The sequence below is a fragment of the Peromyscus californicus genome, unplaced genomic scaffold (assembly GCF_007827085.1).
Source record: "Peromyscus californicus insignis strain IS unplaced genomic scaffold, ASM782708v3 Scaffold_23__1_contigs__length_62951481, whole genome shotgun sequence".
Classification (NCBI taxonomy): domain Eukaryota; kingdom Metazoa; phylum Chordata; class Mammalia; order Rodentia; family Cricetidae; genus Peromyscus; species Peromyscus californicus.
In genome coordinates this window covers 48,529,115-48,552,183 of record NW_026294534.1, presented here as the reverse complement: position 1 = coordinate 48,552,183, position 23,069 = coordinate 48,529,115, and the positions used below count along the sequence as shown (strand labels likewise).

Below are 23,069 nucleotides of genomic sequence, written 5' to 3'. Positions count from 1 at the left end.
AGTAACAATAACAACAAAGCCCAGCTTGATAAACCAATGAGTTTATTGTGTGACAGTGTTACATACAGGAGTGTGAATGAGAGATTACTTAGAGAGCACTGACAACGCAAAGACAAGTGTATCACTAAAAGTCTAGCTGACTTTGAATAGAAATCACAAAACCTAGAGCCTTGGAATTCACTGAAAGACTTGTAAGCAGCTCCAAAGGTTTGGGAATCTTTTTCAGCTCTCTTAATTTTTATGCAACCTCAAGAAAGATAAGGTCTTACGCATCCAGTATGTTTTGGGGGACTTCCTGATACTCTTGAGTTGTGTATTTCCTGAGTCTTAAGGACACTCCGTTTAGAATTGGAGAGTCTGAATGGTCTTTCCTCCAAGACAGAGCATGCCATTTAGGGGGAAAATGCTACACAGCATGGTGGGATTATACATGTCAATGCCTCGTGTCTTCCTTGATTGCTCTCTGTCTTATATGTTGAGACAGGGTCTGTCACTAAACCTGAAGCTTACAGTTTAGAGTAACACGTCTGGCCAATGATCTGGAGTAATCGAATTTCTTACTCTAATACTAGGATTACAGTCACATGTCCCCATGCCTGCCCTTTTAAGTGAGTGTTTGGGATAAAGACTTAGGTCCTTAGGCTTTGTGACTCTCACTTTACTCATGGAGCTGCCTCCCTAGCCTGTTTTCTCTTTTTCCTATTTTTTTATTTTATTTGAAACTTGTTGGAGGCTACTCTTTCACCTGATGTAGACTGGGCTCATTTGAAATTTGTGAAATTTCTCCCTCAGCTTCCCTAGTGCTGGGAATTCAGGCATGAACCAACATGCCCAGCCCCAGTTGTTTTTATATACACATTAGTAATTAATCTCAATCTCTTTTAAAATGTCTGAGTCTTTCCCATGTTTTTAGAAAATAAAGAGACAATTTCATCTCTTTGTTTTAGGTTCTATTTTCACAATGGAGTCCTCTTTGGGAGCAGCTTCCATCCTCTGTGTCTGATTATAAGTGGAGGGTCTGTCTTCCTTTACTGCTGTATCTTTTTATCTCTGTTGGCATTTGTTTTCTTCCTATTTCTTAAGCACATTGACACTCATTTCCCAAACTCTTCTGTAATTATTCTTTTCTTGCATATTATTACTTTTCCAAAGTCCTTTTCAAGGGTCTAAATTTTTTTTTCTGTCATTCCTGTTCTAAGGAAGTGCTTTCTGTAAAGCGTTAACGGAATTAAATTTTTACTTTGTTAAGCATGTACTGTTTTTGTGTACTCTCAAGTTTGCAATATCTTTAGACTTTCAAATTATCTGTTACCATTTCTCTCAGCAGTCTGGCAACTCTTGGTTCCATAGCCATACTAACAAACCAAATAAAGTGAATGGTGACATTAAGCACTATGTGTAAAGAGTTTGCTGGTGAGGGGATCTCTCATAAGTACTGGCTGTATGGCAGGATCCAGGGCCACATCTCTTCCTTGTGATTCTCGCTTCATGCAGGGATTTCTCTATCTTTGGTTCTAGCCTTGAGCTGGCAGCATTCTGGAAGTACAGTGGAAAAGGACAAGTGGGCTAGTAATGGTTTTTAGACAGACCGACACAAAACCTAATTTTTCAGTAAATGAAGACATGCAGTCAAGAAACAGATTTTGTCATCTGTAGGTAGGTGAGTAGAGTGGGTGGACCTCAGAAATCTCCTTGCTGCAGGTCGAGATAGAAACCGGATTCAGCTTCCCTGTATAAAAGGTGCCAATCTTTTAATCACGTCTAACCTTACTCTCAGGAATAACTGATGCTTCTTGTTCTTAGGTGTTATTGAAATTTTGTCCTCAAATCCTTAGGCTGTCTTACAAGATTTTTTTCTCTTTCTACTTATGATAAGTTCATGACAATCCAACTATTGGTTTTCCAGATGTATTGGTCTCTTTTATGTCCTTTCTTTTGTGGAGAAAATAAAGATCAACTCTGTGTTCAATAAATCTGAATTAAGAATTACAATGAGTTCTCTACCTTAAGTATGCCAAAACGAAGGGAATGCAGCATGCTAAGTAACTAGAGAGAGTTTGTGTTTCACAAAATTATTTCCAAGTGTTGTGTCAAATCTGTTCATCTGCAAGGTGCTTTTTAAAATAATTATTATCTATAAAATATAGATTTTTATATTGTTCACTATAAATAAATACAAGGCTGATATAACCCACAAGGTGTATACTTTAAATTCAGTTCCTTATAATGTCTAGCTGGATTTTGCTAATGTGCTAGTGTAGTTTTAAGTGGTGGTTACCAATCTCATATAGTTCCCCCCTCTTCTACTTTACTGTTCTTTTTTTCCTATATTCATTCTTTTCATCTTCATTCCTCTTACTATTTGATGAGTACTCACCATTATCTTTCTTCTGTGTCTTTTCCTGTTTGCTACCACAACGACCTATACTATTACAAAAAAAAAAAAAATCTGAACGATGTAAACTTGTCATCTAAATAGGAAAATCTTTTCTCTGACTTAACCCTCTTGTTCTTTTTTAAGCATTATATTTTATTTCTATCCCTTCAAAATACTGTATTATTCTCTAAGCTATAAAGATACAGTAATGGTAAAGAAATACATACAATGGAAATGACATCTAAAACTAACAGATAAGATATTCTGTTTGCCTTGGTAATGCTCTCAGGGAAAAATATGTAATTGAATTTATTCATCTTTCAACAAATTGACTTTTCCTACCTTGCATAATTTGCTTCTTTATGTAATGAATAACCTATTTATGTGAACACTATGACTGTAAAAATAAATTCTTTCAAAGTAATTTTTGTTTCTTATTCTAAACCATGAACATAATTTATGAAATAAAGTGATTCTAACAATGTAAGCAAGGGATATTTCCATGGCGACATCACAACACATTGGGTTTGGGGGATATATAAGATATGTGTCCTGACTACAGTTGAATTCTGGCTGCTCATTTGAACCTTCAGTATAAACACAAACTGTACTTTACTGGAAATCAGATAGAATACAGTACTTTGGTGTCAATTAAGGACACAAGGTCAGTCTTCAAAGAATGGGTTCAATCTTTGGTGTGGGCATAGTGCCTTCAATAAAGTTGTTCTAATTCTCTTGGATTCAGTCCAATTTCCAGAAAAATGGAGATTTGTCACCTAAGATTGCTATTAGGACTTAAAAGCTCTGTATGTAAAGCATTTACTATAGTACCAATCTCATAGTGAGCATTCAATGAACGGTTACTAATATCATTAAAACACCATTCAAATACTTTTGACCAAGACAAATAAAACTTTATCAGTCACAAACAAAATTAACTCAGCAGGTCAATATCTACACATTAAGCAAATGGAAACAACTAGGAAGGATAAGCTGTACTCAACAAAGTCTCTAGATTAAATAAAATGTTTAATGATATGGGGCTGTGGGCGGGGCATTTCGCATTTTAGATGTTAAAAAGGGAGTTCAGAATGTGAATATTTTCATCTCAAGATATTCAGAAGAGCCATTTAATTAACAAATATTCTTGCACTGCCCGTTATGTGCTGTGCTGTGTTTACCAACCATGCAGAAGAAAATACCTCCTTTTTCATGCTTGAATGCTTTCCTTTTCCACAGACATTTCCACTAGGACTGGGAGATGGGCAATTCTATTCGTGGACAGATGGTCTGAGAAGAAAAGACTGGCATGACTACGAAAGCATTCAGAAGGACGCTTTGCGCTCAGGTACGGACTTCAGAGTAAGACAAAATGCTGCTTTTACTTCCGTGTTTCATTTGTCACCCCAAGGCTCTCATGTCAGTTTTTCTTCTGCATACAGTAAGGGTATCTGTCTTATGGGAACACTGGGGATCAACAATGGGCAGAAATGAAATGTAGTCAGAAGATTTCCTGTATCCCAGTCTGACCCTGCGGTCCCGTGGCCTCTTATAAAATAATCACCAGAAGCTTATATTAATTATAACTGCTTGGCCATTAGCTCAGGCTTACCACTGACTAGCTCTTACACTTAAACTCAGGCCATTTTGGTTAATCTATATGTTACCGAATGTTCTGTGGCTTTACCTGTGTGCCATTACATGCTGCTCCCTGGGTGGTAGGCTGGCATCTCCTGACTCTGTCTTCCTCTTCCCAAAATTCTCCTTATCTGCTTATCCCACCTATACTTCCTGCCTAACTACTGGCCAATCAGCATTTTATTAAACTAGTGTACAAAAAAATTATCCCACAGTAACAAAATGACTTGGAATTGCATAGACAAGACAAATAATGAATGGCCTCCCCTTGGCTGCAGAAGAGGTCATTGAAAATCATCACATCTATATTATCTTCTGTTTCCCAGCCCTAAAAATAACTCTATGGGTGCTCTTGGGATTTATCAATGAGACATGACCTGGTAAACAGGAGCCAGATTCACACATTGGGGTGAATTATATCTAAATGGCAATGCAAAGCAACTCGGTTGTGCCACAAGTTTTAGGCATTATAACCACCTGTAACAACTCTGAAGTTGGTGATACTTGAGCTAACAGTTCAATAGAACCAACTAGGCTTGCATTTGTGTAGCCAGGTGATACAGCTAACAGAAAGAAATTACAGGAACAGTCCTTGTAAAAAGATTGAAAAAAAAATGTAGTTTTGCAATTAAAAATTCAGAAGAACACATCAGTAGAAATCCATGGAAAGGAATGGCACATACCAGGCAGTCCTCGTTCTCTCGCTCAGCCAAAGTGACTTTGCTCTTTCACAGTGAGGGGGGGGGGGGGGTCACAGAAATAGGGTAACTACTGTTTGGAAAGATATTTGAACAGCAGTGAGGTACTACATCTGGGTCAAGTCAGAAGCATAGCTCTGGCTACCCAGGATGAGGTCATCCTGGTCAACCTTCTACAAACCCATCCCCTCGGGATAATTGCAGCGAGAGTGTTACATTGTCCTGACACTGTAGAGGGCTGTTCTAAGTCAGGTAGAGCTGATCTAATTATAGCTCCTTTCACTCTTTTCTCACAATCTTTTCTTTTTTTTTCATCAAGCATAACCCACCTCTCTATTCCACAAAAGCAACTTGTTCCAAAGATAATTCCTGTTTTAAGAGAATCAATCTCTTCGAGATATCCTCTTCCCCCTCCTTTATTGACCATGAGCCAAGGAAAAAAATCACAAAACTGTTCTCCTCACCACCTGCTTCACCTGTTAATCCTCTCATCCCTTATTTCTGTCAGCTTTAGTCCACCTGTATTAATCTGACCATCTGTTCCGTATGCTTCAGGACACAAAAGGTTTTTTGGAGATGTTTACTGAACCTTGTCAACTGAATCTGTAACAAAATAATAATAATAAAGTCATCAAAAATGTTGAATGGAGGCTTAGTACTAAGCATATTGCTGAATCTCAGAATAATTTTGGTAGATATTAGCCAAAGTTTATGTAACATTGAATCTTTAAGTCCCATTAACATAATGAATATCAATTAGCTAACACCATGGAGAGCTAAATAAGATCCAGTTCTTCTCAATCTACCTGTACCAATCCCCAGAACCAAAAGTAATGTAATATTTGAATATGGTGTAATGACAGACCTAGGGGACAGAGACACAGCTGGGTTAAAACTCTAGCTTTTCCATTTATGAACTATATACATAGCAAATCAATTGCTCCTTTGCTATTCTACTTTGCAGAAATTCCTTAATGACTAAATAATTAATAAATAAATAATATGTAAAGTAAAACAGTTATTTGGGCGTGAGCTAATAATAACTAATTACTTTTAAATTTTATTTTATTTTTATTGTGTGTGTGTGCCTGTATGTGCATACGAGTGCAGTGCCCAAGCATGCCAGAAGAAGGCATCAGAGCACCTGGAGCAGATATTTGTGAGTTACTGGACATTGGTGGTGGTCACTAAATTAAGGTGTTCTGGAAGAGCAGCTTGCATTCTTAATTGCTGGGTCAACATTCCAGACTCCAAAACTGTAAATATTAAGTCATGTTAATTAATTTTACATGAATGGTTATACCTTCAGTTTGTGCAAACAAATTTTGGACACAAAATTTAGCACTTCCCCATTATTTCTGCTTCATAGCACCTATTTTGTGGTTTATCTCTATATGGATCAAGGGACATTCAAACAACCTGACAATGTAGCCCTTTTTCAATACAAATTAGCTGTCATTTTTTTTTTAAAGTGACTAATGTTAAGGCTGTTTAATGGCTCTCTGGGGGATATATAAATATATCCTAAATTAAAACATTTTCAATCATTCAGACACACATGAATAGAGTCTCAAAATTAAATAAACATCTATATGTACCATATCCAGGCCACATGTGCTATTGTATCTCCTCTAAGACTGAAATTTCATGCTTACCCTCTTACTTTTCTCCAGAGTTATTACCACCTGTGTATTCACCCTTAAGCACATTCTGCTGTGTTAGCTTGTGTTTGAATTTACTTAAAGTCTAATCACACACAATGACTTTTGCTCCCCACTTACTATTATTATTAAGTTAATCTATGTCAATGTGTGAAAATAGTTGAGTCATTACCGTTAATTTTCTAGAATATTCTCTTTGTGGTCATTTGGATGTTTTCAAAGTTTTAGTTATCGTGTGTACTCCTTCTATAAACACTTTTGCATGGTCTTGTGCTAGAGACAATATTTTCTGAAGAATATATCAAATAGTATACTTGTATGTTTGAGGAAGTCATATCATTGGCCATAGTAAATTGTTCTCCAAAATTCTTAGGCAGTTTCCCTTCAGTCAATAATGGATTGAATTCCCATTGCTGCAAGTCCCAGTAAGCACTTCATCCTGTAGTAGTAGTTCCCCAATTAATTGTAATGGAATTTATACATAATCACTACAATTTGCATATTTATCCATTTTAATGAGATTAATCTCTTGTGATTATAAGCTCTTTTTCTTCTATTCGGGGGAAAATTCATAGTAATTTCTAAGTTGATTTTTATTTGTCCATTCCATTCCTTATTAATCTATACAGTGCCGATGTTCCTTATGAATCTACACAGAGGCATCATTTTGTTTTGGATAATGTACTTTGATGGATAATGTAGTGAAATGTATTATCTCATATTTCACAAACTTTTCAAAACATCTTTGCACGTGTAGGCTATGAAACAGTTCTTCTTTTTAACTTGGCTAAATTCTCTCAATCTTTCCCTTCCTCCCTCCCTCCCCTCTTCCACCTTTCTCCCTTCCATCTTTCCTTCTCCTTTTCCTTCTTTCTCTTTTCTGTTCTCTCTTTTATTCTCACTGTGAGGTCCTGGCCTGAAACCTCTGCATCTAGTCTAGTGCTTTGCTTGGAGGTTTAAACTCCACACCTGTACACTGACGATTTCCTAAGCATAGGTCATGCCAATGGTGATGCCTTGTCCACTTTTTAACGGCTTGAGAATTTTATTCTCTACATTTAAGACCTAAATCCCCATGTTCATTTTCATATGGAAGAACGTAAGAATCTAGCAATTATTTATATTTTAGCTGACGGCAATTATTTATGTTTTTGCTGAATGTATGTTCAAGTTTCAATAGTGTTTAGTGGAAGTTTGTTTCGTCCATTTATCTGAGTGCTGACTATTAAAAATTAAATTTCTGTATTTTTGTGCTATCTTTTGGAGTTCTTAATCCCATTCAATAAATAAAAATCCCTGTCATTTTAATTTAGTAGTTCATATATAGAATCTTCATAGCAATTACTAACTTGTTATTAAGCAAATGAGTGATTTTCTTGCTTATCTTTTACAATCATGTGTCACTAATCTTTCACTGTATTATTTCTGATGGACATGAAGAGAATATATGCACAATTTTAAAAATTGGGTTATAAAATGGGCTAATAATTTAGAACATAATTAATAGTTGCCAAATTGTCCAACTTAGGTTAAATCATACATATTAACTGAGATTCAGGGAACCTTGTAAGTTAATTCTCAAGTTTTTAAGTATAAACCTTACAAAACTAACATTATATAGATTTTTACATATTTCGAAAACTTTATGAACATTATACCTGGCATATAGACATGTTAAAGATTTAATATAAATTGGAATTCAGGAAATTCTGAATATTAAAATTGTCTACTCATATCATTTAGTTTTCATTGTGGGCATTCATAATATTTGGGAGTTATGACAGTGTTGTTTTAATGTTTTCTATTTTTTCTTGACGCTCACATGTGCTTAAGTGTGTATGGAGGCACATGTGCCATGGTGTGTAACACAAATCTTAAATGGTCTTATTAAGAAAAAACTCAGTGCCAACTATTTGGGTGAATTCTGAAAGATCAGAGGAGCAGAACAAGCCACAGCTAACCTCAATGGTATGCATGTAAAGAAGAGAGGACAACTTTCAGGAGGCAGTTATCTCCTTCCAGAGTGAGTTTTCAGGGTTGAATGAGGGTCATCAGATTTGCAAGGCAGTGACTGTTATGAGGTGAACTGCCTCAATAATCTGTGAATTTAATTTTATAAAGCTAAAGACCTGTTGACTTCCTGAAGGTGTTTGTTTTTATTGAAAGAGTAATTGGTCTTTCTCCTTTAATGTGCTATGTGGATAATTTTTCAAATAAAATCCAGAGGAATATTCTTGAGATAATCAGATAATTTCATTTCTCCATTTAAACTGCTGAAAAGGCTGGCTATCAGATTTAAAACTGAAGCCAAGTTCATGCCCTGAGCTGTAAGGCCCAACATGATCTATAATTGACCCATCTATGACCTCAAATGTTGAGTGGTATGTAGTCTGTTACCCTCATGTTCTCCTCCAATATGCTGGAAATTTCCCAAGGGTTTTCACTGCCTTCTCCTCCCCCTGAATCCCTTTTATCCATATTACATAAACTGATTCATAAAGATAGCCGGTTCATTTCTTTTCACCGTAGAAGTCTTTGCATCACCATGATATCATATGAAGAAGCAATCATTCATGCTCCATAACTTTCAAAATTAAATTTTCTTGCAGAATTTATACTTTAATCAATCTATCAATCAATCTATCTATCTATCTACCTACCTATCTATCTACATTATATGTTTATGTGTGTGATTAGTTAATTCAAGCTTATGAGTCTATGAAATATAACCATTTGCCCCAAAGCTCTAAATTACAGTATTCCCTTGAATTATCTGAATTGTCTTTTGACTGGCGGTAAAACAATATTGGACAAGTCTGATACAATCTACTTGTTACTTTTCTCTTCTGGAGAACACATCTCATGCCCCCTTAAGTAACTTTTAGCTTATGATCCAAGCTACTAAAAGGTCACATTTATTCCTGCTAATTCCCACAATAAAATACTGAAAGGATATGCATACAAAGAAAATTTAAGAGTTAGAAATTTACTATGCTTTAAATCATTAGTGTTATACTTTCCTAAATTCTTTAAACAATATCTCCCTTCAGTGCTGATGAGGGACCAGTTTTTCTCCTAAATATCATTGCTCTACAGAATTGAACAAGATTGCTAACACAAAAGAATAGGAAGCTGAAGAGCATCCATTTTGGAGAGACTGTAACTACATTGTATTCTAAAGGTAAAAACAAAGAGAGAGAGGGGGAGAGATGGGAAAAGAGGGAGGGAGAGAGAGAGAGAGAGAGAGAGAGAGAGAGAGAGAGAGAGAGAGAGAGAGAGAGAGAGAGAGGGAGGGAGGGAGGGAGGGAGGGAGAGAGAGAGAGAAGAGAAAGAAAGGGAAGGAAAATATATAATTTTGGTATAATTAGCATGACTTTTGGTCCGTCTTTTATCCATGCATCATACAGCTTAAAACATCATCTGGCATTCTTTTCTTGCATAAAACAATGTTTGTTGGCAAAAGTTTACTGAGATTTACCACTGGATGGTGTATTCTCAAGAAAGGTCATAATGATATTTGTTGAGAGATGGTCAATTTTAGGTAAGTACCAAAATTATAGTCATTATTAATCATTGAATTAAAATTGAATAATAATGAAATACTGACTTTAATAGGTATTGTATAATCTGGAAAGTGTAAAATGAAATGAAAAAGTTCTATTGAGGTGTCTCATCCTAAAAATAGAATTAAACTTAGCTGAAACTAATTTGAGTAAAAATCATCTAGGGAAAATTTCCTTCAATCTTACAATCTGAAAATAGAAATGTAGAAAAATCTCAAGAGATTTATTAATCTGAAATCCATTTGTATTAAAATATAGACAAAGTCATATTTTAAAAATAATTCAATTGGGGTTGGAGATTTAGCTCAATGTTAGAATACTTGCCTAGTAATCACAAAGCCCTTGGTTTGGTTCTTATAACTGAAAAATCAATTCAATTTAGCTATTGTAAAATTTTAATATCTCTCAGTTTAAAAATATCTACTTTCCACAGGCAAGAATGTATGAGATTTATTAGTCTTGTTTTTCTCATTAGTAAAATGTGGTTTGATGATCATATCATAGTTATTTTAAATGTTAATTAAATTGTCCAATTAAAGTGCTTGTGCTGCTCCTTAAATGGTATTTATATATTCATATAACCTAATTTTTGCTCTATATGACTATAACTTGAATTGCCTGTCATAATTTTTTCTTATGCATTTACATATAGCCATTATAGATAAACTCTTGTAAACATTTTCACTGTAGGTGGTGTATTAATTTGTACTTCAGATAGACTTCTCTCTTACTCTAGCATTTATATTATAGAGTATTTCATGAAGTTCTGCCTCATGTCAGTCTTCCCCTACTATTGTATTTATGATTTATCAAACATCTCTTTCATATGGTACATTCATGATTATTATAAAATTGTTTCTGTCTATAAATGCACATATTTTGCAAAGATCATATAGTTAGATCATAATCCTTGAACATGAAAGAAGAAAACATGTTTTTCTGTGGAGAGATAGATTCTAATAAAAAATGTTCAATGACAAACTGATGAACAGCTAATAAAGCAAAGGATTTGAATCAACACAGACCTAAGAAACCTAAGTGTAATTGGATATGTGGCCTGAAATTGATTTTGCAAGAATTTTCTGCCCTAATTATTTTCCTTAGTTTGAATTGTTGCCTGAATTGCTAAGTGAAAATGAAACTGACGACTCTATTTCCTACCAATAAGCCCAATGAAAACTCATATATCCATCTAAAATGTTTATGTCAGCACCAGTGACAGAGGCAGTTTGATAAAGTTTGGTACTGTTGTTTTGCTCTGCCTTTTAAAGACAAGAGAGAAGCCATCCTTACACACAGTTACATATTTATGTAGCATGTAAAAACTTTAGGAAGAAGAGTAAGATAAATGAAAGTTGAGCATGAGTCTTTGATGACCTGGTGATGATATCAACATCAGAACATTAAGAAAACATTGCAATTGCCTCATGATTCTATAACAACCCAGAGACTTCCATAATTGAAGAGACCCATTCATTTGAACCCAGACTGTCGTTAATGAAATGTATTATATTTTAGTCACAATTTCATAGAAATTCAAGTGATTACTTAGCCCTTCTATCAAAATTCATATCCAGAAGCTGGCACAATTTTGTCAGTAATGAGTTACAAGCCTTGTTGGACCCATTTATTAATGAATGCAGAAGAGGAAATGATGCTTTTTCCATCAGAAAAGGCACAAGGCCAGCTATGGACACTGACATCAGAACCACACATTAAAATTTGACTTTGTATCTGTAGCATGAATCTCTAAAGGGTCTTATTAATAAAAACAAACCAGAGCCAGTTATTGGGGTGAATGCTGAAAGACCAGAGAGACAGAACAAGCTACAGCCACCTCACCTTGCCAATTTCTCTGCTGATCCTGTTTCCTCAGACTGGAAGCCTCTGTGTCCTCATCCAAATGGATCTCAACTGAACTGCTGCTCAAAAGCCTAAAAGGTTAACTGGCTCTAGCTCCTGGTCTTCACACCTTATATACCTTTCTGCTTCCTGCCATCACTTCCTGGGATTAAAGACGTGTGTTACCATGCCTGTTTCCAGTCTTTGAACTCACAGAGATCCAGCTGGATCTCTGCCAACAGAATGCTAGGATTAAAGGCATGTGTGCCACCATTTTTTGGCCTCTATGTCTGTCTAGTGGCTGTTCTGTTCTCTGACCCCAGATAAGTTTATTAGGGTGCACAATATTTTGGGGAACACAATATCACCACACATATCCTTTTCTTGAATAGCACCAGATCTTAAGCAACATTCATGCCAGATAAAAGCAACTGTTACTCTGACGTTTTGTAACCACAGACATGTGACATGAATGCTCCTTAGGAATGCTAGAAGCCCAGAACATGGATATTTACTACGTAAATGAAAGATTTCTCTGCCCATAATTTGTGTAATAAATTTGCATTATTTATAAGGCATACTTCATAAAATAATGAGGAAAACAAGACTGAATAGCTAACTTAATTTAGTGAGGTGTTTGATGCGCTGGTATGAAATGACTAGGAGAGCACAATGGAATTAGCATCATCAAGTATTTAATAATGATGTGAATCTCTATGGTGACCAATTGAGCCTTAGGGATCCAACTTTATTATTGGATGAAAATGACTAGATTAATTTATCAGGCTATGGCCCACATAACAATCCAATAGAATTTACTAGTACATGTTAGTTTGGCTGTAGATATTATGATCCTGACTCATTTGGGAAAACAATATTTTTTGTTATTAAATAATTACATTCATTAAAAAAATCACTTGAAATTATGGCAAAAGGTTTGTGACTAGAAAATCAGTAGAGTCATGTTTATTTTGTAGTCCTCATGTTTATAATAACAAATAATTTTATTGGTGTAACAAAATATTTATCATTTCACACATGCATTACATTATTTTTCTCTAAAACAAAAGCATTAAATTTACTATCCAAACTTGGGATATTATCATTACACTTTAGAATGAATATCTAGCAAATTTTTTACTATGTATTCTTTATTGTCCACACTAAATTTTTATTTCTTACTATCTATATGTATAGTGTTTTAACATATAGATAGTGATTTCTTTTTGTTTGCTTGTTTATTTTTTTGTTTGTTCGAGGTAGCGTTTCTCTGTGTAGCTTTGTGCCTTTCCTGGAACTCACTCTGTAGACCAGGCTGGCCTCAAACTCACAGAGTTCCGCCTGGCTCTGCTTCCCAAGCACTGCGATTAAAGGCATGTGCCACTGCTGTCCCGGGATAGTGATCTCTTATACCTGACTCCATATCACACGGACACAAATCCCAAGAAGATAAAAATGATTAATAGTACTTTTACATAAAGAAACAAATTCATGAATATTAATGGAGATTGTGTACATATATGTAAATATATATTGTTACATATATATTATATGTATATATAACATATACTCTCCATAGGAATTCAGTACAGAGCCTGTATTATACACATAGTCTAGTTAATGACAGCAACATAGTCCTATATTGCTCATTCTTATCATCTCTTAGTTGTCTTTCTTCACCTCCACTCTTCCCACTTATAATGCATGTAAGCTGAATTGTACTGTGTATCAACCATTGCAGGTAACATAAAAGTGTTCTCTTTTTTTATAGAATTAAAAAACTACATACAATATATTTTGACCACATATCCTCCCTGCCTCCCTTACCCATGTATTATGTTCTTTCTATACATTTAAAAATTGTACAAACATTCAAAAACAAAAAAATACACACAAAGAAATCCCCCCAAAAAAACCACAAACATGGAAACCACAAACCAAAATACCACTAAGACAAAAATGTTTCAACAAATCAAGATGAGACAAAAAGTCTGTGAATAATAACCTTGACTTCAGTTTGTATCGGCCACCTACTCCAGGGCAAGAGGTCTACTCTGAAATGTGCTTAATATACCCAGTAAGACACCATTGGATAAAATTAATTTTCCCTTTGCCAACAGGTATTAACTGTAGACAGTTGCTTGGTTAGTAGTGAGAGTCCATGTCCATTTCTTCCTCTCAGTGCTGGAAACCAGACTAGCATGAACTTGTTCATGCTGCCACAGTCTCTATGTGTTTCATATGTGTCTGAAATCTCTGAACCTTCAGACAGGAATGTGATGAAGATAACCCATCCAGGAATTCCAAAGTAACATGAGGAATCATCGACAGTGAGGACAACCAAACTGCTCTGATTTCTGCATCTGCTACATTTAATAACTTCCGTTCTCCTCTCTCAAAAACCTTGCCATACTTCTTAGGCACCGTGGGGGTTTTGTGAAACCTCGTCGAACACTGTGTCAGTCTCCTTTACTCTGACCACAGCACTAACAACAAACGTTTGATAGCTACCCAGCTTCACTGGAAGCTGCTACAGGTTCTGAGTTTCTACCTCTTTTCCACTAATGCATTGTATCAGAAAGTGCTACACACAGGTCTCATAGGACGCTGGAGGGATGGGTAGAATACCTCCCTCTTCCACTTCTTGTTGTCATCCATTCTTTAAGCCTGCCATTCCCTTTTACAGAAAACCTTGAAAAATAGTGCGTTTAGTCAGTTTTCACAAAATTATTCAGCTATTTATTTGTCAATCAAACGAAGTCAGTATCAATTAAAGACCATCTTCATGTTCTTCATCTTGTCTACTAACATGCAATCAGCTTCTACCACAAGCTCCTTCTGTTCCCGACACTATGATTTTCCATCACAACAGACTGAAAAATTTCCAAAGCAATCAAACAAAACAACCCCTCTTACATAGTTGCACTCAAGGACTTTGGTCACAGTAACACAAAGTCAATCAATAGAAAAGTTAATTCTGTAGGGTTTAAAATGAAAGTATGTAATATGGTTGAGTTTCTAATATTAAATGCAGAAATAGGACAGAATGCTTAACTGGAGCATTCACATAAGCTAGCAACAACAGAAAGACACCATTTCCAAAGATAAATACATGTTAACCGAAGGATCTTTGTACTACAATGTGGTAGAAGTTTCTATAGTGAGAAATCAGCATTCTGCTAAAAAGGCCCCCACTGATTACACAAGATCTTAGCTATACAAATAACACACTCTTGATGAGGCATCTTTGTGCAGAAAAAAAATGGCAAAAATAAGTGACAAAATTAGCAGAATTTAAAAAAGAAAGAATATGAATTCATCTTTTTTTTCTCTTTTCTCTCTCAGCTTTTAGGTTACACATACAGTTCCACTTAGTACATAGAATTCAGAAATGCTTGCTTTTAATCATACATTCAGTAACCACTTCTTTATCATTATAATTATTCTCATATTTTTCCTTTTATTGAAAATAGATTCTTTTCCCATACAATATGTCCTGATTAAAGTTCTCCTCTCTCTAATTCTCTTAGTTTCCGCCCACTTCCTCTGCCTTCAGATTCACTCATTTTCTGTCTCTCACTGGAAAAGAACACTTCCGAGAAATAACAAGCAAACACGACAAAATAGAATATAGTAAGTGTCTTAGTTAATGTTTCTATTCCTATGAAGAGACACCATGACCACAGCAACTCTTATAAAGTAAAAACATTTAATTGTGGTGGCTTACATTTTCAGAGGTTTAGTCCATTTATCATCATTGTGCAACGTAGTAGTAGGTGCCGGCAGACATGATGCTGGAGAAGTAGCTGAGAGTCCTACATCTTTACTCACAGGCAACAGAAAGTGGTCTGACTCAGTGGATGTGATTTTCGCATACATGAGACCTCAAAGCCAGCCTCCACAAAGACATACTTCCTTCCATAAGAGCACACCGATTCCAAAAAGACCACATTTCCTAGTAGTGCCACTCAATTTGGGGGCAATTTTCTTCCAAACTACCACAATAAGATAAAATGAAAAAAAAAAAAAAAAAAAACCAACAGAAGGAAAAATCCCCAAGAGCAGGTAAAAAGAATAAGATATTCACTGGCTCACACACTCAGGAGTCCCATAAAAAAAACTAAGATGAAAGCTGTAATATATGTTCATAGTATCTCAGATTTCAGATGTTTTGTGTCAGGAGACTTTTAGATTTTACATTTTCTTCTATCATATCTTCAGTGCCTGGGTTTCTCTCTTCATCTCTTGTATTCTGTTAGTGAAGTTTGCCTCTGCAGTTCCTGTTTAAATTCCTAAGTTTTCCAGAATTCCCTCAGTTTGGATGTCCTTTATTGATTCTGATTCCATTTGTAGGTCTTGAACAGTTTTATTCATGTCCTTCGACTGCTTGTTTTGGTTTTCCTGGATTTCTTTTAGGGATTTATTAATTTCCTCTTTAAGGACCTCTATCAACTTCAGGTGGTTTTAAGATCTTTTTCTTGTGCTTCCACCATGTTGGAATATTCAAGGCCTGCTGTGGTGGGATAGGTAAACTCCAGTGCAGACATATGGCCCTGGCTGTTACTTATTGTGCTCTTACGCTGGCATCTAGCCATCTGGTATTGGGATCATTATAAGTCTAGATGCTGATTTCTAGATTTGTCTTTGTTGGTTTGGTGTTTTGTTCCTTGGTTTCTATTTCTTTTCTGAGTTTTCAGAGAGTGCCATGCCTGTGACTTCCCTAATATGAAAGTTCCTTTGGACCTGATAGTTGTGGCCACTGGGAGTTCCAGGTAAAATGTATTTCTGGGTATTGGAAGCTGATACTTAGAGATGGAGATAGGCTAGGGATCTGAAGGGGTTCACAGGAGGGAAGGGAGCAGAACATTCAACCAGGATCTGCTTATTTCCTCTCTGTGGAATGGGGGGGACAGTGAAGAGAGGTCACCCCAGAAGGTCTGCTATCATGCTGGGGATGAGACTGGGGTAGATATAGAGGGACAGAAGAAGAGGGGAAGATCTACAGACAGCCCACTTGTGTTCTAGGCAGGTGTAGTCTGTGGTTTAGCTGGGAGTGCCTGCTGGAGTTGGGGGCTGGGATAATGCAACCAGTTGGGAGAGGGAGGTTGAGGGGGAGGTCTGTGAGATTAACAAGAGAATTGGGAAGAGGGGGAAGAAAGGCAGCTGCAGGTGCTCTGAGGCAGGGGTTAGATGAGACTGAGATTGGTTTTGAATGAGAGGAGGGAATGGTGAGGGTCTTCACTTAGCTTACCTGTTTCCCTGGTCTGTTCAGTTGGTATGTCCACAGGGAATGTCTGATGGTGTTGGAGGCTGGGATACTGGGATGAGTTCTGGGAAAGAAGGTTGGGACCCAGATCTTTGTAATCCACTGGGGATTGGGTCAGAGAGGAAAGGGAGACTGTAGCCAGTTTTCTGCTACAGAGTTGGGGAAAGACTGGAGTTGGATTTGGAGGAACAGAAGGGAAGGCGTGGTTCTGTCATAGGCATATTTGATGCTCTGGCAGGAGAAGCCTTTGGATTAGCAGTTGGTGATTGTGGTGATGTTATGTTCCCCAAAATATTGTGCACCCTAATAAACTTATCTGGGCTCAGAGAACAGAACAGCCACTAGATATAGAGGCCAGAAAATGGTAGCACACACGCCTTTAATCCTAGCATTCCAGAGGCAGAGATCCGCCTGGATCTCTGTGAGTTCAAGGCCACAACTGGAAACAGCCAGGCTTGGTAACAAGAGCCTTTAATCCCAGGAAGTGATGGCAGGAAGCAAAAAGGTATTTAAGGCATGAAGACTAGGAACTAGAGCCTGGTTAAGCTTTAGGCTTTTGAGCAGCTGTTCACTTGAGACCCATTCGGATGAGGACACAGAGGCTTCCAGTTTGAGGAAACAGAATCAGCTGAGGAATTGGCAAGGTGAGGTAGCTGTGGCTTGTTCTTCTTCTCTGATCTTTCAGCATTCACCTCAATACCTTGCTTCAGGTTTGTTTTTATTAATAAAACCATTTAAGATTTGTACTACAGGTGATGCTGGGTTTGGGGGCTGAGATAAAGCAACCCATTGGGGTAGGAAGGCTAGAAGAGGAATATCTCCACAGGAGATAGGAACAGGAGTCAGGGAAGACTGCCATAGGCATTCTGCTGCAAAGCTGGGGATAAGACTGGGGGATTAGATTTGGATGAACAGAGAGAGAAGTCAGTAGCCATTTCTTAAAGTATACAATAACATTTGAGGTAAACACTATTTATGCCTTCTGAAAGAGAATAAAAATAATAAAGAAACCACAATAGAAAGACTCCTGCCATAAGGAGTTTAAAACCAATTTGTCCTATAGTTTCATCTTTAAAAGAATTCATGTATTTCAAAAAGCACGGATTGTCATTTTCAACAGGAAATGAGGTAAATAGCACCAAATCCAGAGAAATTTCCCTTAATTTATCTAGTTGCATTAATTATCACTAATTAGGATATTTCTTAATATCCAACTTTCCTTTTGGAAAAAGTTCCTTCCTTCAGATGTGATTTGAATTGATCTTTTATTGTATTTCTTTATGTGGGGAGGACGGCATGATGGTGTGGATTTTCTCCTTCCACCATAATTAGCAAGAGAAAGAACTCAGGGCCTCTGGCTTGACAGTAGTCTCCTCCTGTACCAGCTGAGCCATTGCAAGGGCACAAGGTATGAATTTTAGAGTACTCAGACTTCCATGACTCTGTCTCCCTATTCTTGATTATATGGAAGTTATTCAGTCATTTTCTTAAAACAAACCATTACGAAAGTGGGTGACAAAGATTCAAGCACAAGATAAATTAATTTGGTATTGCAATGTGTCTCCAAACAGCTGTGCTAAAGGCTCTTGTGGCCTTAATCATTTCGTTTTAAGCCATTGTTTAATGTCAAAAGAGACTGTAAGATTCCTTTTCCCCTAGAGAGTTGGTATTTCAAACAAAAAATCCTGCAAATATGCAATTACTCTATCTCTGACAAAAGAGCTTAGAATGCTGCTTAATTTAGTCCTCATTGGCTTTGACAGTCCTCCCAGACTTCCCATCATTAGAGTTAACACAATGTGGTTTATAAGTGCCTGAAAATAGTTTCTTTCCACTAATTTTTTAAATTATTTGACTCCCAAGTAAACAGAAAAATAATTAGCTAAGCCTGTTCAGTAAGTCGAAAGAGTTCAAAATAATAGTGATTTCTGAAAAATATTAAGAGTATAAACTAAATTTTTTTAAATACACACCATTCTACTATGGGACAAAGGCTATAGACCTCCAAAGTCATCAGTCATGGGCTTTTACTCCACTAACATTATTTATTTAAGAATATCGCTTTCCTGTGTGTGTGTGTGTGTGTGTGTGTGTGTGTGTGTGTGTGTGTGTGTGGTGTTCATAGACACATGTGTGTTCACATACATGCAGATGCTTGAGATTGACATTTCATAGCTTCCTCAATAGCTAGCATTATTTTTAGAGATATAATCTTATTCTAACTCTGGCGTTGACAGTTAAGCTAGACAAGTCGGTTGGCAAGTCTCAGGTACCCTCTTGTCTCTGATTCCTCTTGTTGGTGCTGTGGTTATAGGCACACATGGCCACACCCATGTTTTCACTAAGGTTATCAACTTGGGTCATGATGATTTCATGGCAAGTACTTCTAGGACTGAGAAATCACCCCAGCTCCTATGCTGGATGTTTCTAATAACTAGGGTCTCTTCTTTTCTCCCTCTTCACTTTTCTAATTTTGTCTATGCAACTATCTTATTTCTAGTCTCATTATGCATACACATACATAGCTATATATATATATATATATATATATATACATATATATATATATATATATATACACACACAAAAAACTGCTTGGAAAATATTTAAGCTAACTCTTGACAATGACTATATATCTGATAATTGTATGTCATAAAAACTTTTTACTTTAACTCTTTTTTTAAATGATAAATATATTTTATGTGTATTTTGAATTGAAAATTAAATGAAGCAGGTACTTAATTTATTGAGGAACAATGAAGGGATAATCAGCTATATTCATAGTTAACTAATATTCTAGCACCTGCTATTTGTAGAAATTGTGTCCATCCTAGTAAATTTATTACATGCTCCTCTGGTTCTGTGAATGTATATATGTATGAAGATTATTTTACCAACACTGAATTTATAATAGGCTTATTAATTATCCCAGTGCTATTATTTGACAATATGTCATGGCCATTTTACTAAATATTTCACAACTGTCTAAAAAGTCACCCATTTCCCATCCTTGCCCTGAACTGACTAAGGGCTCATTCTGCTCTCTACTATTTTATTTCTTCTGCAAAGCCTGTCCATCAACAGGCTATCATTTATTCCTCTAAACACATCATGCTGTTGTCCCTGTGATGGCAGTGCCACCTTCCAGTTCGAGTTTCCGCCAGTTTTCATCTGGACACTGACAATAGCCCCTTCACTCATCTCTTTTACATTTTGACTCTGCGTTCATTTACCCATGGAGTGACCATAGGATTTCTATTTTTTTGTTAGGTGGTGTGTGTGTGTGTGTGTGTGTGTGTGTGTGTGTGTGTGTGTGTGTAGACAACGGATGGGGATGCCAGAGGACAACATGGAAGGAAAGAGCTCAGGTAGCAGTTTTGTCAAGAAGCACACTTTATGCACTAAGCCCTCTTGCCAGCCCCAGAGAGACAGTTTAAAACCATAGTTAAACCATGGTTTGACCCCAACATATAAGGAACATTTAAATGAATGGGTCACAGTCACAAATTTGTGTAAGACCCAAACATTTGCATTTGACTTGACATGTGAGCCTCTCACTTTTCTGCCCCAACTTACTTCTCTGGCCATGGATCACTACACTCTACACAGCTTGTGCCCATCCTTTCACTAACCCTTGTCCCAATTCAGAGTATTTCCTAGTCCTTCTTTCCAATCCACTTCTGTCTTGTCATTTGAATTAAAGACATTAGTTCACTATCACATTTTTTTTCTCTATAGAACACGTAATGCCTCTGATACTTTTCAAGTAATAATGAATTGATAAAACAATTTAACACCCTACCCTTCTCAAATTTACTCTCTGATAGCTATGGCCTATTTATCGCATTCACCTCTATGGTCCTGAGCAGGGACTAACTCTTTATAGTGAAGTGTAGAAAATAGCTTTTCCCACACTATTCTGCCACGCTACAAAATTAAAGAGCTTTGCCATTTGACACTGACTAGTTTGCTTGTGGTTGGTAAATAGTGAATGATGTCAGCATAATACAGCAGCCATATCTATTTGTGCACATCTTTGCCTAGATTAATATTTTAAAGGATTAGAGAAAGCCTTCTCAAAATTAAAGAGAAAGCCTAGCAATACAGGGAGTTTAAAATTAAAAGATAAAATCTTTTTTTTTTTTTTGAGATTAATTTATTCATGTATATGAGTGCTCTACTTGGGTGTAGTGCCTGCATGAGAGAAGAGAGCCTCAGAGAGAAGAGGAGGGCATCTGATCCCATTGTAGATGGTCATGAGCCGCCATGTGGGTGCTGGGAATTGAACTCAGGACCTCTGGAAGAGCAGCCAGTGCTCTTAACCGCTGAGCCGTCTCTCCAGCCCCAAAAGATAAAATCTTACAGCAAAATTTTCCTTTATTTATAAAGCAGCTTGTTCAGTGGCAACAAGGACTGTCTTGCTTTCCACCAACTAAAATCTAAGAGAACTTCAAGTAATTAGCCTTAGGTCAATGAACCCCCTCCAGACTTAAAAATGACTGACTAAAAAGTCTACACCACTGGTTTTCAACCTTCCTAATGTTATAGCCTTTAATACAGTTCCTCATCTAGCTCCCCCAACCATAAAAATTATTTTTTTGCTATTTCATCACTATGATTTTGCTACTGTTATGAGTCATAATGCAAATTTTTGGAGACAGATGTTTGCCAAATATGTCGTAACCCACAGGTTGAGAATCTCTGCTGTACACTATTACTCGGCTCTTTAGTTTGCATGAAGCATAACTTTACACAGTGAAATGGCTTTAAGCATGCACACCTTGAACAGGAAAGCCTGAACTGAAAGGTTTCACTGAAAGTGGACTGTTTCTACATACGAACAGGTGGTAGCAATTGGATTTTTATTGAGAGTGTTATCCTTCTATCTAGTGGTCTCAGTGTAAAATTCCACAAATTTGGCATGGTCTTTCACACCTCCGCTGTTCCCTATTTTGTAGGTTGGTTTGTAGAAAGCAGAAATGTTTAGTAATGTACATTTGATATATTAGCACAAATGTTTGAACTTAATATTACTCATTTGTAAGAGATCGACTGATTCAGGATCAGTATAGAAATTGAAAAAGAAAATATAACAGGAAATTAGGCCCATTATATATTTAATTCAGCCTGAAGCATATACCCCAGTTTATAGTTATATTTCTAGAATATTTGATAGCTACACGAAATTATGTGTGCACAGTATCTACTTGTGATCATTCAGTTATAGATAGATAGATAGATAGATAGATAGATAGATAGATAGATAGATTTCCTAATAAAATCTTGCTTAGTATGAACTATAATCATTTGGTGTATATTCCATCCATTCTCCTATTTAGCCAACATGTATTTAAAATGCTTATATACCCAGACTGAAGCTCTGTTTAACATTCTCAATATTTAGTTATAAATAAGAGAGTTTTAAGTATTAAAGTAACTCTAAAATCATGGCATCCCTAAATAAAAAATGCATTATTTGCCTTAGGAAAATACTGGACAAAAACATCTTAAACATAGCACTAACTTTTTGTATAGTTGTTTTGTACATGTTATTCACAAACCTCAATTAACATGGTATGTACTGGCGTGTTTGCATGTGTGTGGGCACGTATATGGGGTGTGTGTATATGGTATGGGGGCATATGGGGATATGTGGGCACACATTCATATGGAAGTCCAAGGTTTAGGTTGGGAATCATCCAACACTCCTCACCTTATTCATTGAGGCACAGTCTCTCAATGAAACCTCCAGGTCATTTACATGTTACTTCTCTAGCCTTCTTGACCCAAGACTATGATTGCAATCAGACTACCATACTCACCTAGTCTCTATCTGGGTCCTAGGGATCCAAACCAAGATGTTCCTCAGTTTTCAGGCTGAGTACTTAGGCATTGAGCCATCTCTCCAGTGCAAACTTCGTCTCCTCTCTGCTGTTTCTTCTGAGGGATCTGCTTTAAGTCCTGTGATTTTTTTTTTCACTGTTGATGGTAAATTCTGGTTTTTGTAGGACTTTCTGTTTATCT

At 36.5% G+C, this 23,069-nt stretch overlaps 1 protein-coding gene across 1 annotated transcript in view; it reads left to right on the top strand.

Moving 5' to 3' along the window:
* The window catches only part of Galntl6 (polypeptide N-acetylgalactosaminyltransferase like 6), a 1,088,908-nt gene that overhangs the window by 367,758 nt on the left and 698,081 nt on the right, over nucleotides 1-23,069 (top strand). Inside the window, exon 3 of the mRNA XM_052752327.1 lies at nucleotides 3,617-3,725. Coding sequence (XP_052608287.1) covers nucleotides 3,617-3,725 — 109 coding nt within the window. The remainder of the gene's footprint in view (nucleotides 1-3,616; nucleotides 3,726-23,069) is intronic.